The sequence below is a fragment of the Typopeltis vanoorti genome, chromosome 6 (genome assembly GCF_054136105.1).
Source record: "Typopeltis vanoorti isolate ZY-2024b chromosome 6, IOZ_Tvanoo_1.0, whole genome shotgun sequence".
Lineage (NCBI taxonomy): Eukaryota > Metazoa > Arthropoda > Arachnida > Uropygi > Thelyphonidae > Typopeltis > Typopeltis vanoorti.
The window spans coordinates 23,167,662-23,181,222 of NC_143554.1; the positions used below are offsets into that span (position 1 = coordinate 23,167,662).

The 13,561-nt window shown below is 35.4% G+C and overlaps 1 protein-coding gene across 6 annotated transcripts in view; it reads right to left on the reverse strand.

The window, feature by feature from the left end:
- LOC150105337 (uncharacterized) overlaps positions 1 to 13,561 on the reverse strand; it is a 409,874-nt gene that overhangs the window by 235,449 nt on the left and 160,864 nt on the right. For all 6 annotated transcript variants that reach the window (XR_016548478.1, XM_090394715.1, XM_090394718.1 and 3 more), the window contains 2 exons: positions 12,518 to 12,833; positions 5,928 to 6,060 (listed from right to left, as the gene is read on the reverse strand). Coding sequence is in view for 5 of the 6 variants with exons in the window: in XM_090394715.1 (XP_090250841.1) it covers positions 5,928 to 6,060; positions 12,518 to 12,833 (449 nt within the window). In the remaining variant the exon portion in view is untranslated. The remainder of the gene's footprint in view (positions 1 to 5,927; positions 6,061 to 12,517; positions 12,834 to 13,561) is intronic.

The window sequence follows — 13,561 nt, forward strand, 5'->3', positions numbered from 1 at the left end:
AAAAAAGAAAACATGACTGAGATGCTGATTTGCCTTGGTGCCTCCTTTATGAAGTGGAATTATTTTGCCCTGTTTCCATTCCATTGGCAAGTTCCCAGTACTAAGTCTTAAATTAAGTAGCTTGGTCAGAAGAGCTAATAATTCCCTTGCATATTATTATAATACATGGGCTGATATGCCATCTATTAATCCCATAGCCATGTTCACATTGAGGTTCAGCAATATTCTGAGCACCTCCATTTCTTCAACCTGTATTCTCCCATCAGTCAATATTGCATCTGGCACTGCATTATCACCACCTAGATAACATACCCTTGCAAAATGATCACTCATTTCTTCAACTATTTGGTTTGCTTCTGTTACTTTCCCCCACTATGAGCATTTTTTAAAGTTCATCACAAAGAATTGTGGCAGGTCTATGGAATGCTCCATATGATAATACACTGATGGTTATGGAGTTCTAAAACTAGATGACAGACAAAAAAGAGGATACATGATAGAAGTTATAAGTTATTAAAGGGGTTTTATAGGACTGATACTGAAGACATTTTTCAGTATATGGTAGAAAGGGAGAGAATGAGTAGTCATCATCAAATTCCCGATATATACCCTCAGAGGTTGTACATGATAATTATGATAATACTACATGAAAAAGTTGTATCATTACTAACTTCTAATCAACAAGTTTCCTCCAAATTAATCTGTTATCTGTCAAGACTAACATTATCAGATCTTATACTTCTGTCTTTTAAGGCACTTTTTTACTGTATCAATTCATCTACATCTTGGTCTTCCTTTGAGTTTTTTTCCTGCAACCTGGCAAAGAACTTATTTTGTTTTGAGATTAGTTCTACCACTTCAGGTTAGTTCTACTAACACATTTCTGAATAATAACAATGGCAAGTTCTTTCCTAACATCCTCATTTTTAATGTGATACTGCCAATGATGCCATCTGTTCACTCCACTAATCTTTCTCAGAACTATAACATCAGAGGTCTCCAGTCTTTGATCAAGTGTTTTATTTCTACCCCAGCTCTCAGATCTATAAGTTAAAATTGGTTTGAACAATGTCTTGTATACAGCTAATTTAGTGTTTTGACTAAATATTTTCTTATTCCATATAAATTTATTCAACTGACTAACTACCATACTAGCTTTACTAATTCTGTTATCGATTTCCATATTTAATTTACCACCTTCTCCAAACACTGTGAGTAAATAGCTGAAATGTAGAAAGTTTTTTTACCTTGGGTATACTATATGTTAAAGATACCAAGCAATTTTATAAACTTGGTTTTAATCCTTTTTCCCAAGTAACAAACAGACAGGTAAGTCAAGTTTGTGCCTTAAGTATTTTCAGGTCTGAGGAAACTCATGGTAAAGGTGGAGTAAGCTCTGATCACTATTCTTAGTATCTCCCCTAATGCAAAGCACATCTCCTTGCGGACATGTATGATGTGGAGCTCACTCCACCTTTACCACGAGTTTCCTCAGACCTGAAAATACTTCAGGTGCAAACTTGACACCTGCCTGTTTGCTTACTTGGGAAAAAGGATTAAAACCAAGTTAGTTTATAAAATTGCTTGGTATCTTTAACAAATAGCTGAAATGTTTTACTCGTTTTATTGGTTCACCATTCAAGACATAATGCAGTTGATGTTTTCAATGTTTCTGCCTCTTTTCATTGTCTTTCTATTGCTGATTTTCATATCCAATCTATTACAACAGTTATTCAATTTAGTCAGGGAATAGTGCAGACTTGTACTGGATTTAATCAGAAGTATAACATCATCTGCATAAAGTAAAGAGCTAAAATTAACATTGCTAATTTTGCTATTAGGTTTAATACCATTTTCCTTCATAATGCAATCCAAACGGATAATGAATAGCAGTGGAGATAATGTGCATCCTTGTTGCACACCTGATTTTACACCCTCTGTTCAAAAAGAAACTGAACTTTTGATAGAAAATAAAACACAGGCCAATTATAATTATTCAAATCATTTATTTCAATCAATATACTCTACCTCAGCTTCGATACAGAGTTTGGCATGGTCAATTAATTTGTTAAATGAGTTTTTTTTATATTGGTTTTTGGGATACTATTAAGGGCTGTAGTTACTGCCACTTGAACATTTTCAGTGGTGTCATATCGTTTTCCTTTCATTGGCAAATAAAGTCGGGGGAAGAGAAAGAAATCACAGGGTGCTAAATCAGGTGAATATGGCAAGTGATCCAACACACAACTTGGTTTTTGCTCAAAAACTGTCTCACAATGTTCAAACGATGAGATGGTGCATTATCGTGCAAAAGTGGCCAGCTGTCTGCATCACAATATTCATGCCGTACGCAATGAATTCTCGCTATCAATCACTTCAAAACTTCGAGATAAAACTCACTATTGACTGTTTTGGCCAGGTGGAATGAATTCTTTGTGGATAATACCCTTGGAATCATAGAAACAAATCAGCATTATCTTTACTTTTGACTTCTCCAAGTGACTTTTTTTCTGATGCCCCTCTTCTGGTGGTCTCCACTCACCACTCTGGCACTTTGTTTCAGGCTCATACTCAAAACACTACATTTCATCACCAGTAATGATCGTTTCAAGGAACTTGTGGGGAAGAAATCGCGAATTTAATTTACGAAGGCCTAAATTCTTGGTCAAAATGTTGTGCACAGTTGATTTTGGAATCCCCAATTCATCTTCAATCAATCTCATGGACGATTTCGGGTTTGATGAAATCACACACTTTTGGTTGTTAACTTAGCTCAGTCCAGTTTTTGGATTGCCCGGCTTTTCATCATCCTCAAGTATCTCAGGACCACTTTGATATTGCTTAAACCACTCATAAACTTAAGTATGGGATAAGCATTCATCATCATCATCATATGCTTTTTGTAGCATTTGATGTGTTTCGGTAAAACGTTTACTAAGTTTAACACAAAAGTCAATCGCAGCTCTCTGTTTGAAGCTCATTTTCCGACCATACGCTGTCACTCTTGGCACTATAACTCGGCTTCTAATGAAACAAATGTCATAAACAGTTGATACAATACTAATGAAGGTTTCCGCTTTCAAAAACAAAAAGATACAACAGGTGGTGCCACTAGTTTCTTCTATTTTCAAAAAGTTCGGTTTCTTTTTGGACAGAAGGTGTACATCAAACCAACTTCCTGTACCTCTTTCAATTTTAACTGCTGATTTACAGCTTAAATAAAGACTATACACAGTTTTGCCATAAATGTTGTTATAACTTCCAAATACCCCAAACTGCACATAGAACTGTGCATATCAGTTCCATTAGTGATGCTGAGCATTGAGAGAGAGAGAGAGAAAGAGAGAGAGAATTGTCCAGCTGTATAGGTTAACATGAAGTATGGAGATTATGAGAATAGTGTAACTGTAAGAGCACTTCAAGGTTGGAATGCCACACTGTTACCATTTCAAGACATTAAAAACACTCAGGATCAGTAGGATATTTCTGTATTGGACAACTAACTGTTATAACAATACAGAAGATCTATTGGACAGCCAAAGAACAGGTCGGCCATGCTGTGTTAGGACTAGACATCATGTGAGGGCTGTGAAGGCACTCTGTTGTAATTCTGTGAGAATGCAGAAAGTGATGTCATGAGAGATAGAATGTTTCAAAGAGAATGATCTCACATGTACTAAATGATTTTCTGGGGATGAGAGCCTATCATCCCCATATTGAACACTTCCTAACACTGCAACTTATGTGGCAGAGGTTGATAAAATCAAAGGCACTTCTCCAAGCATTATGCAAACAACAGACACAGCAAAATCCTCTTCACAGATGAGAAGATTTTTATCACTGAAGGGTTATTTACTGCCAAAATGATTGGGTATATACCCCAGATGGTTGCACAGCAGTACCATAGTATGCAGGATTCAGAGTGGTCATCACCCCACATCAGTGATGTTTTTGGTGGTAAACGGTGATGTATCATAGAGTATCCAAGTTGCATTTCTGTGAGAAAGGGGTCAAAACTACTGCCAAAGTGTATCAAGACATTGTGTGGAACCTCAGTGATGTGTACATTCTCTGGCACAAGCAGTGATGTGTACATTCACTGGCCTATTAACACCAACTAATTAGATATACTATTCTATTTATTTAATCTTGCACTGAAGAGCTTCAAAACTATTACCTGTATTGCAATTTTCAATCTCCATTCTTAGCAAGCACAATTCCTATCTAATGATTAAGAGTACCATCTCCCACCCCCACCACCACCATCATGCTAAGCTAATTAAGTCACTTATGCCATTTATCCTTTTGCACAATGACTCAATCAATGTCACAAATTCAGCTTCCATATTTCTGATACACCTTGCATTATAATTCAAACATGGCATTCCTACTCTCTTTAAAGAAAATCCACCAAAAACATCTGTCCTCTCAACCATTCTCATATCTCTGTTCCTTTCACCTGATGAAAGTGTAAGGAACAGAGAAATGAGAATGGTTGAATGTTGAGAGAAGTTATTTACAATTGGTCACTCCCTCACTCTCATACATTCTTATCACTTAGCCTACCAATAATTATTCTCTCACCTTTGCATTTTATCTTTCACCTGGTATACCATAATGCAAAGCACATATCCTTAAGGACAAGTATAATGCTATGCATTACAAGAAGGGCCATTCAAATCCAGAAGTGATACCAAGGTTGAAGTAATGGGAGTTATATTTCCATATACAAGTAGTCAAAAGGTGTCAACACTTATTACTAAATTACTCTGGATTAGAGATAGATGTTGAAAGTTTTTTCCCTTGGTTATACTATAAATTAAAGATGGAAAGAAATTATATTCTTGGTTTCATCCTTTATCCAAGTGTAAGCAAACAAAGTCTGCACGTGAAGTAACTCCACGACTGGGCTACAAGTATACAGAGGCTAATGACTTCGCATCATTGTCTCGGCCTTTCCCATAATGCATAGTGTTATACTTAATTGTCCGTAAGGATATGTGCTTAGCATTATGGAATACTAAGGCAACTGATGTGAAGTCAGCCTCTATACACAAGTAGCCCAGTCATGAAGTTACTTCATGCACAAACTTTGTTTACTTACACTTGGATAAAGTATGAAACCAATAATATAATTTCTTAGCATCTTTAATTTATAATATAACCAAGTGGGAAAAAAAAAAAAACTTTTAAAAGATTCTCTAATACGTATGCCAAAACATAAAAATTTGGCATATTTCAAGTGGTTCAAATAAAAAACAACAACAAGAATTTGCACTCCAACAAGAAGGATGATGGTCTCCTACTGAAATTCAGCTACAATTAAAACTAACCTAACCATTCATCTATCATTCACAAACAGCTATGCTGCAATGAGATTCAAAAACTTAGTCTATTGGAAAGCTGAAACTATCCACTTAGCAAATTGTTTCTTTCCTTCATGGTTACATGGTGATCAGAATTCACTGCAAAAATTATGGAAACAACTACTGTGTTAGAGAAAAACTTCAGTTTAATACAAACCTAAATAATCACTGGATTTCAACCTTCACAATACTGTCATCATCTGGAGTATACACATATATACAAAAACAACAAGCTGCACTACAATTTACAATTTATCATACCATGTAGATTGTAGTGTAGCTTGTTTCTTTGTATATATATGTGTATATTGCAGATGATGGCCTTAATGTGAAGGTCAAAACATCGAGTGATTAATTTGGTTTGTATTAAACTGAAGTTTTTCTCTAACATGGTAGCTGTTTCCATAATATTTGCAATGAGTAGCTAATAGTTTGGTAAACCTTCACATTTAATCCAACACCAACAAATCCAATTTTCTTTAAATGGCACATTTATTTGCTATTTTATGGGAAAAAAACAATCATAATTATTATTTATTTTCCATCCCTAAACTATCTTACCTGATTTTGTGAACAAATCTTTGTAATTCTATGTATTCATCTAGTTCTTCAAGTTGGAGTGTTTCCACTTCAACATCAACAATAGGTGGTTTCTTACAACATTCCTGCAATTCTGCTATTCTGCTCTGTAATTCTATCAAATATATAACATTAACCTTAAAAAACATTACTAATGGAATGTTTATTAATTGAAAATAATATGAGTATCATTATCATCTTCATAAGCATCTTTTCTTACTTTCAAAGAATCTAGGCACATTCAATTCACTACTGAAATGGAAAACCGTGATATGCTTCAATTTTTGTATACACTTATCATACATCTTCCCTCGGGCTGTCTATCCTTCACTGTTAACCACACACACAGGCTAATAAATGTAAGTCAGCATGTTGGCAATTCATATCTAACCCTCAAAAACAGAGCCTTAACAATCTGCTCCAATGAGCAGGCTGGAAATAAACTTTACACAATCACCAAACCTTTATAAAGAATGCATATATTTACGAATTTAAATAGGGATACAAAACACACGTGTTGAAATGATTATTTTACTTATTATTAATAAAATAATTAATAAAAAATACAGGGGTCGAAACACTTGATGTTTCGACCCCTGTATTGAGGTCATCATCAGAAAGATACATGCGTATAGGAAACCAAGCTACATGCTCTTGCACTCTATAAAGGTAAATTAAATCTATGCTGTTAATTGAACTTTTTCTTAGCCTGACCTATAGTGATAAAAAAATAAATAAAATAAATAAAAAATTACAAACTCTGCTAAAGTCCTCTTGTACTAAGATTCTTGGATTTGTAGAGTTCAAGTTGCTATTGAATGTTAAGGGAAAAAAAAAACACTTCAGCAAGTCTTCTTGTATTGAGATTTTTCTTTGGCTTGTTCTGGTTGCTATAAAGGTTGCAAATGGGACCTCCACATTCTTGGAATGGTTAGCCAATCATTTTTGTTCAGATTTGGATTATGTTTGAGCATTTCACATGCTTCTTTAAATTTCCTCTTGAACCAGATTTTGGTGCAGTGTAGAGAATAGGTACCTTTCCAATCAGTTCAATTCCAATCAATTCTGTGCATTATTGGAATGGATTGTGATTGGATGTTGTGAGTGCAAGCAGTGTGAATGAATTCAAGAATAAGTATGATAGCTGTTGTGTGTAGTATATGGTCTCCCTCAATGATCCCTGACTCTCTGGAGGTCTCTCTTAATAATAATAATGATAACATGTCACTCTCATGGACAAATAAAGAAGTATATAAGTTTTAATCCAGAAAGCCTAATCAGAAGATTGAATTCGAGATGGCAGGAGTAGAGCTTCCATACTTCCTATCTAGAAAAAGGGAATATAAAACAATGTGAGAATTACAGAGGAATTTCCTTACTGAATACTCCAGGAAAGATTTAATCATGTATATGTGAGGCTAAGAAAAATTGTGGAAGAGAAACTTGCAAATAAAGCTGGATTCGGGTATAGAAACTGTTAAAATCAGATTTTCACTTTAAGACAAATATTTAAAATATCATGCAAATATAACAAGGTTCTGTATTTAAGTTTTGTAGATCTCTAAAAGGAATACAACAAGGTGTCAAGAAAAAAAAAGTGCAAAATATTATAATAATAGAGTATAAAAGGAACATTATACAAAGCATTTCATAGTCTGTATTTGACCAGATTTGAGGTTAAATCATGCCTCAGAAAGAGATGCACATTATCTCCACTTATTAATCATCTATGTTGAAGTAGAATGGAGGAACTGAGGAATGGAGGGAAAGTACTCTTGTCTCCATTTACAAGAGTAAAGTAAAGGGGATGCCAAAGACTGTAAGAATTACAGAGGAATAAAGTTGATGTCCCACACAATGAAAATCCTAGAGAGGGTTCTTGATGGAAGACTGAGGAAGGAGGTGGAGATTGCAAAGGAGCAATTTGGCTTCATGCCTGGTTGATCGATGACAGATGCTATCTTTGGGTTATGACAGATGATGGAAAAGTTTCAAGAGAAGCAACAGGAGCTACATCTGGTATTTATTGATCTGAAGAAAGCGTACGATAGAATGCCAAGGCAGGAAGTCTGGAGGTGTCTGAGGGAAAAGAAGGTACCGGAGAAATATGTCAGGTTGGTGCAGGAGATGTACAGAAATGTGAAGACAAGAGTTCGAATCTGCCTGGAAGAGAAAGAAAGTTTTCCAGTGACAGTTGGCTTGCATCAAGGGTCAGCATTAAGTCCGTTCTGTTTAATATTGTGATGGAGGAGGTGAGAGAAGACGCACCTTGGACAATGTTGTATGCAGATGACAACATGCTGTGTGTGGAATCAAGAGAAGAAGTGGCAGCTAAACTGGAAAGTTGGAGGAAAGTACTGGAAGAGAGAGGTATGAGACTGAGCAGAAGTAAGACAGAGTATATGTGTTGCAAAGTGGATGGCAGCCAGGAGGAAGGAAATGTCATCAGGAAGGTCAGTGACTTTAGATACTTAGGTTCAATAACGAAAAAGGATGGAGGAACTAGAGAGAGATGACTGGAGTGTTATGCAATAAGAGGGTGCCGATCAATCTAAAAGGCAAAATCTACAGAACAGTAGTGAGACCAGCTATGACGTATGCTATGGAAACTGTGACCCTGAGGAAAAATAACATCAGCAGGATGGAGATAGCAGAGATGAAAATGCTTAGGTGGATGTGTGGTGTGACCAGAAAGGATCGTCTGAGAAATGACTATGTAAGGGGAATGGTGAAAGTTATGAACTTAGGAGCAAAGATGTGGGATGCAAGGTTGAGATGGTTTGGTCATGTGATGAGGAGGGAGGAAGTGTGTGTGGGAAGAATGGTTATGCAGATGGATGTTCAGAGAAGGAGGAAGCACGGAATGGCTGGAGTGTTATGCGATAAGAGGGTGCCGATCAATCTAAAAGGCAAAACTACAGGACAGTAGTGAGACCATTTATGATGTATGCTGTAGAAAGTGTGGCCCCTGAGGAAAAACAACATCAGCAGGATAGAGGTAGCAGAGATGAGAATGCTTAAGTGAATGTAGTATGACCAGAAAGGATCGTATGAGAAATGACTACGTAAGGGGAATGGCAAAAGTTATGAACTTAGAGCAAAGATGCAGGAAGCAAGGTTGAGATGGTTTGGTCACGTGATGAGGAGGGAGGAAGAGTGTGGAAAGAAAGGTTATGCAGATGGATGTTCAGGGGAGGAGGAAGTGTGGACGGCCAAATGGAGGGAGATGGTGAAGGAGGACTTGAGGATGAAGAACTTGGATGTGGCTACAGCCCAAGACAGGAGGTTGTGGAGGAGACTCACCACAAACAGCGACCCTACTTAAGTGGGAAAAGCTGCAGAAGAAGAAGAAGAAGATTAATCATCTATGTTGGATCACATTATGAGAGAAATTGGCATTAAACTTGATGTCACAATTGGAGATATCAAACTTTGCTCTTTGCTTTATGCAGTCAATACCTAAACAAATCCAATGCAAGTCTCCAAGATTCTTTCATTAAGTTGAATAACAGCTGAAACAAATTTGTTATGAAAATTAACACTAAAGACAGACAGAAAATTGCAATTGCATTCTCAATGACCTACAAAACAAGTAAAATATTTCAGTTATTTTTAGCACAGTTTTTAGTGAATATAGTCAAGTATGGAAATAGAGAACAGAATAAGAAAAGCTGGTATGGTGAAATGCCAAATGAACCAATTTATATGGAATATAAGAGAATTTAGCCAAAGCACTAAATTAACAGTACACAAGACAGTGTTCAAACCAATTTTAACTTATGGATCTGAGAGCCATGTTATAAATCAAACACGGGAGACCACAGATATACAAGTTCAGAGAAAAAATAGCGCAGTGAACAGATGGCATTAATTGTAGAATCATATTAAAAATGAGGATATTTGGAAGGACCCTGACATAGTTTTGAGTCAACTGCCGAGTGTCGCCGGTCACCTCTCCACAGCACTGCCACTGCCTGCTACATTGACAAGTGCTGCCGCTCGCTGCAGATTGGTGATAAAGTGTGTATGTGTAGCTAATTTGAGATGATATGGTCACTTAAACAGAATAGGAAAATAAATGTTAGCAAAACAGGTGTTTGTTTTTCATACTGGACATCAAACACCTGTTCAGCTAATACTATATAATATATGTAATACTAAGGAAGATAAGGATCTAGGTGGATCGATTTAGTCAGAAGTGTACTAGAAGAGAAATATACGATATGACAATACTGAAGTGGTGAGAAGTGATAGACTAATTTGGAGAAAAATCGATGATAGGAGATTAGCAATAATTATTATTATTATTATTATTATTATTCGTGACACCTCCAAGGAGTTCAAAGACTCATTGCAGGAGGACACCTACTGTACAACTCTCTGTCTCCACTACTACACAGAACCACTACTACCAATCACATACATCACATACGCCATCTATTGTCCAGAACCACTACCGCTAGTAGTAGTGGTTCTGGACAATACTAAAATGGACAAAACTACCACTACTTTTGTCTGTAAATTGCGTTTATTCTGAAGGGCCGATTTGTGTGTACACGGGATGAAAAACCCGAATTTCCGGGAGAAAAAACCCTGCTGCCTTCGTATGAGATTGGCTAACTCGCCTTTAATTGAAAAAGTCCATATAAATATTCCTCCCGTCATGACGAGAAACGAACTTAGGCCTTTTCTAATTGAAGGGCGCAAATAATATAAACTTAACCATGAAATACTGTCACATCCTGTACATCCCATGAGGGTACACATCAGAAAATTGATAATGATGACAACATATTCCTCTTGGAATAATGTACGGATTCTATACAGGAGGATACAATGATACCAACATGTGTAGGCCATTTATCATTATTAGTATTAGAAACATGGAACTTATTGTTTCCATTACTGAAACAGATTTGATAACATCAAACATTGCATTTTAACTAAGTTTGACTTGCAGACTTCTTATTGATTAAAACTGAATTTTCGCCAACATGTTTCACTGTGTATATATATATATATATATATATATATATATATATATTGCTGATAGCATCCTCAAGAAGATATTTAATAAAAGAAAAGAATTCAAAACATTTCCAACAACTGTTATTTTTCTAAATTGAAAAATACTGGATTGATAGTTTAATCACCTGTATCATTAGGAACATCATGTGCAGATACATTGTTGAATTAACTTTATATGATTTTACACTAATTTTTACACATTTGAATGAATGACTTCAGAAGACTCCTTGAACAATCTGATGAAAGCACTCTTCTAAGTAAGACATGGAGGAAGTTAACCAATCTACCATGTGACATTCTGTGAGTTCGCTTCTTTCTTCTCTTATTGCCTACATTTTTTTTTTAAACTGATTTTGAAATGTCTCCCAGTTTGACCAACATACACCTTTCTTGCAAGAACAACGAATGTTGTATACCCCAGGCTGTTTATACAACATTCCACTAAAGATAACATTCCATTCTACAGACATCCTGGAGTATGCAAGATTCCTTGTTCTTGTGGAAAGATGTACACAGGGTCAAACTGGGAGAAGGTTGGAAATCCAAACAAAAAGTATGCAGGCAATGTTGAAACCAAGGGGGAGTGAGAAAAGAAAGAAGCAGACTCACAGAATCTGCTGCTTTCTTTTAATTAATCTACATCACATGGTAGATTAGAAACCTTCCTTCATGCCATACTCAAAAGATAATACTTTATTCATCATTTAAATTAAGGGGATATTAAATCCCACATTGTTTTAAAACCGAATAAGAAACATTATGGTGGGTAGTGACCCCCCCATCATAATATCATAACAGCATACATTTCCTAGGAAATGTGTTTTACATTATGGAAAATACCAAGAATAGCGATCAGAACTTTACCACCTTTGCTGCGAGTTGTCTGAGTTTGTACTATGTACTAGGACTACTTGCATTAGCTCATGCTAGTAATCGCCGATACTTTTATAGTTTATCATACTATATTCGGCATGAAACTCTCCGATTCCAATCTTTGAGTTTCTTATTCGGTTTTAAAACAATGTGGGATTTAATATCCCCTTAATTTAAATAATGTTTATATCACCGAAATGAAGCCTATTGGCTCTTTATATTTAAGTAACTTTATTCATCATTTGCCCACATGGCACACTAAATAGAAACCAAGGACTTATATACTGCATGACATCTTCTAATTAATGGAAGTCATTAATTAGCATATGCAACATTTGCAACCTCTCTTATGACAGCAATTACATACAGAGCTTAAACAACAGTTACTGACTGCACATGATGTGCCTAATGATACACCTGATTAAACTCTCAATCCAATATTTTTTAATTTATTGAAATGTTTTCGAGTTTTTTTATTTGTGTTAAATATCTTCCTGAAGATGCTGTCAGCCATACAGACATGGTGGAGAAATTCAGTTTTAATGAATAAAAAGATCTGGCTAATCATTCAAAAGCTGATATCAACATTTATAGTAAATTACTTAAAAAACATAACAATAAATTTATCTTAAAGTAATTTTTGAACTAACTTATAAAGGAAATATATTTACCATTTATATGTTCGTTTAATAATGATAACTGTTCATCTTTCTGAATTAATGTTTCTTGGAGTTGATCAATTTCCTCCTTCACTCTTTGCAATACTGCATTTTGTTGTTCTACATTGTCTTTCCATGCTACTATTTCATCCTGAAAGTTCTGTTCTTTGCTGCTGAATTCTGATTTCATGATGTCATTAGCATCTTTTGCTTCTTTAACCTGATTTCTTAAGACTTCTTCTATTTCTTTAAGTTTCTCCAATTTCTCAGCCATTTCACAAGCAACTTGCATGTGCTGCTTTTCCACTTCTTGCATTTCTGATACACACTAAATGAAAATATTAAATTTAGCACTTTTGAATTAAAACAAAAGCTAACTATAAACAAATAGAAAATTTGGCTATTATGTACAAAGAAAAATTATATACATAAAAAAAGGGTATAAAGATTCATTATAAACAAAACACTAACTTAATTCAATACATATAATGAATATAACTGCATAGCCTATATTATATGCCAGTGAAACAGTCATAGCAAACTCACCAGTTATAACTATTGAAAATAACTGGCCATACAATGTTATATTCAAAGGCACTCACTGCAGCAAACCTACCACAATAAACCATTGTTCCTTTTGTCCCAACAAGTTTGTTGTATTGTACTGACTGTACAAATCTAATTTATGTGAATGCAGTTATCCTATGATGCAGGGAACTATATCTAAGATAGTTTCAAATGACTTCAGACTTAAAATTGGTCTTGAATATGCAAACTTTAACCTGATTTTAGTTGCAGAGTGGTGTCTTTATGATGATCACAAAACTCATCATGGGAAGCCCTTATACACCTTAAAGACATTCATTATCTCTGAACTTGGAGATCTCTAACAAGGCATTCTACTCATCCACTACTCTCTAAGAAACAAACCTCCTCCTCCCATCCCTTGCTTACTACCTGTACATTCAGGGATGGCCAGTCATTTATGCTAAATTAATTATCTTATAATCCAAGATAAATCTTTTACCAACTTATATTTCAATCATATCTCCAATT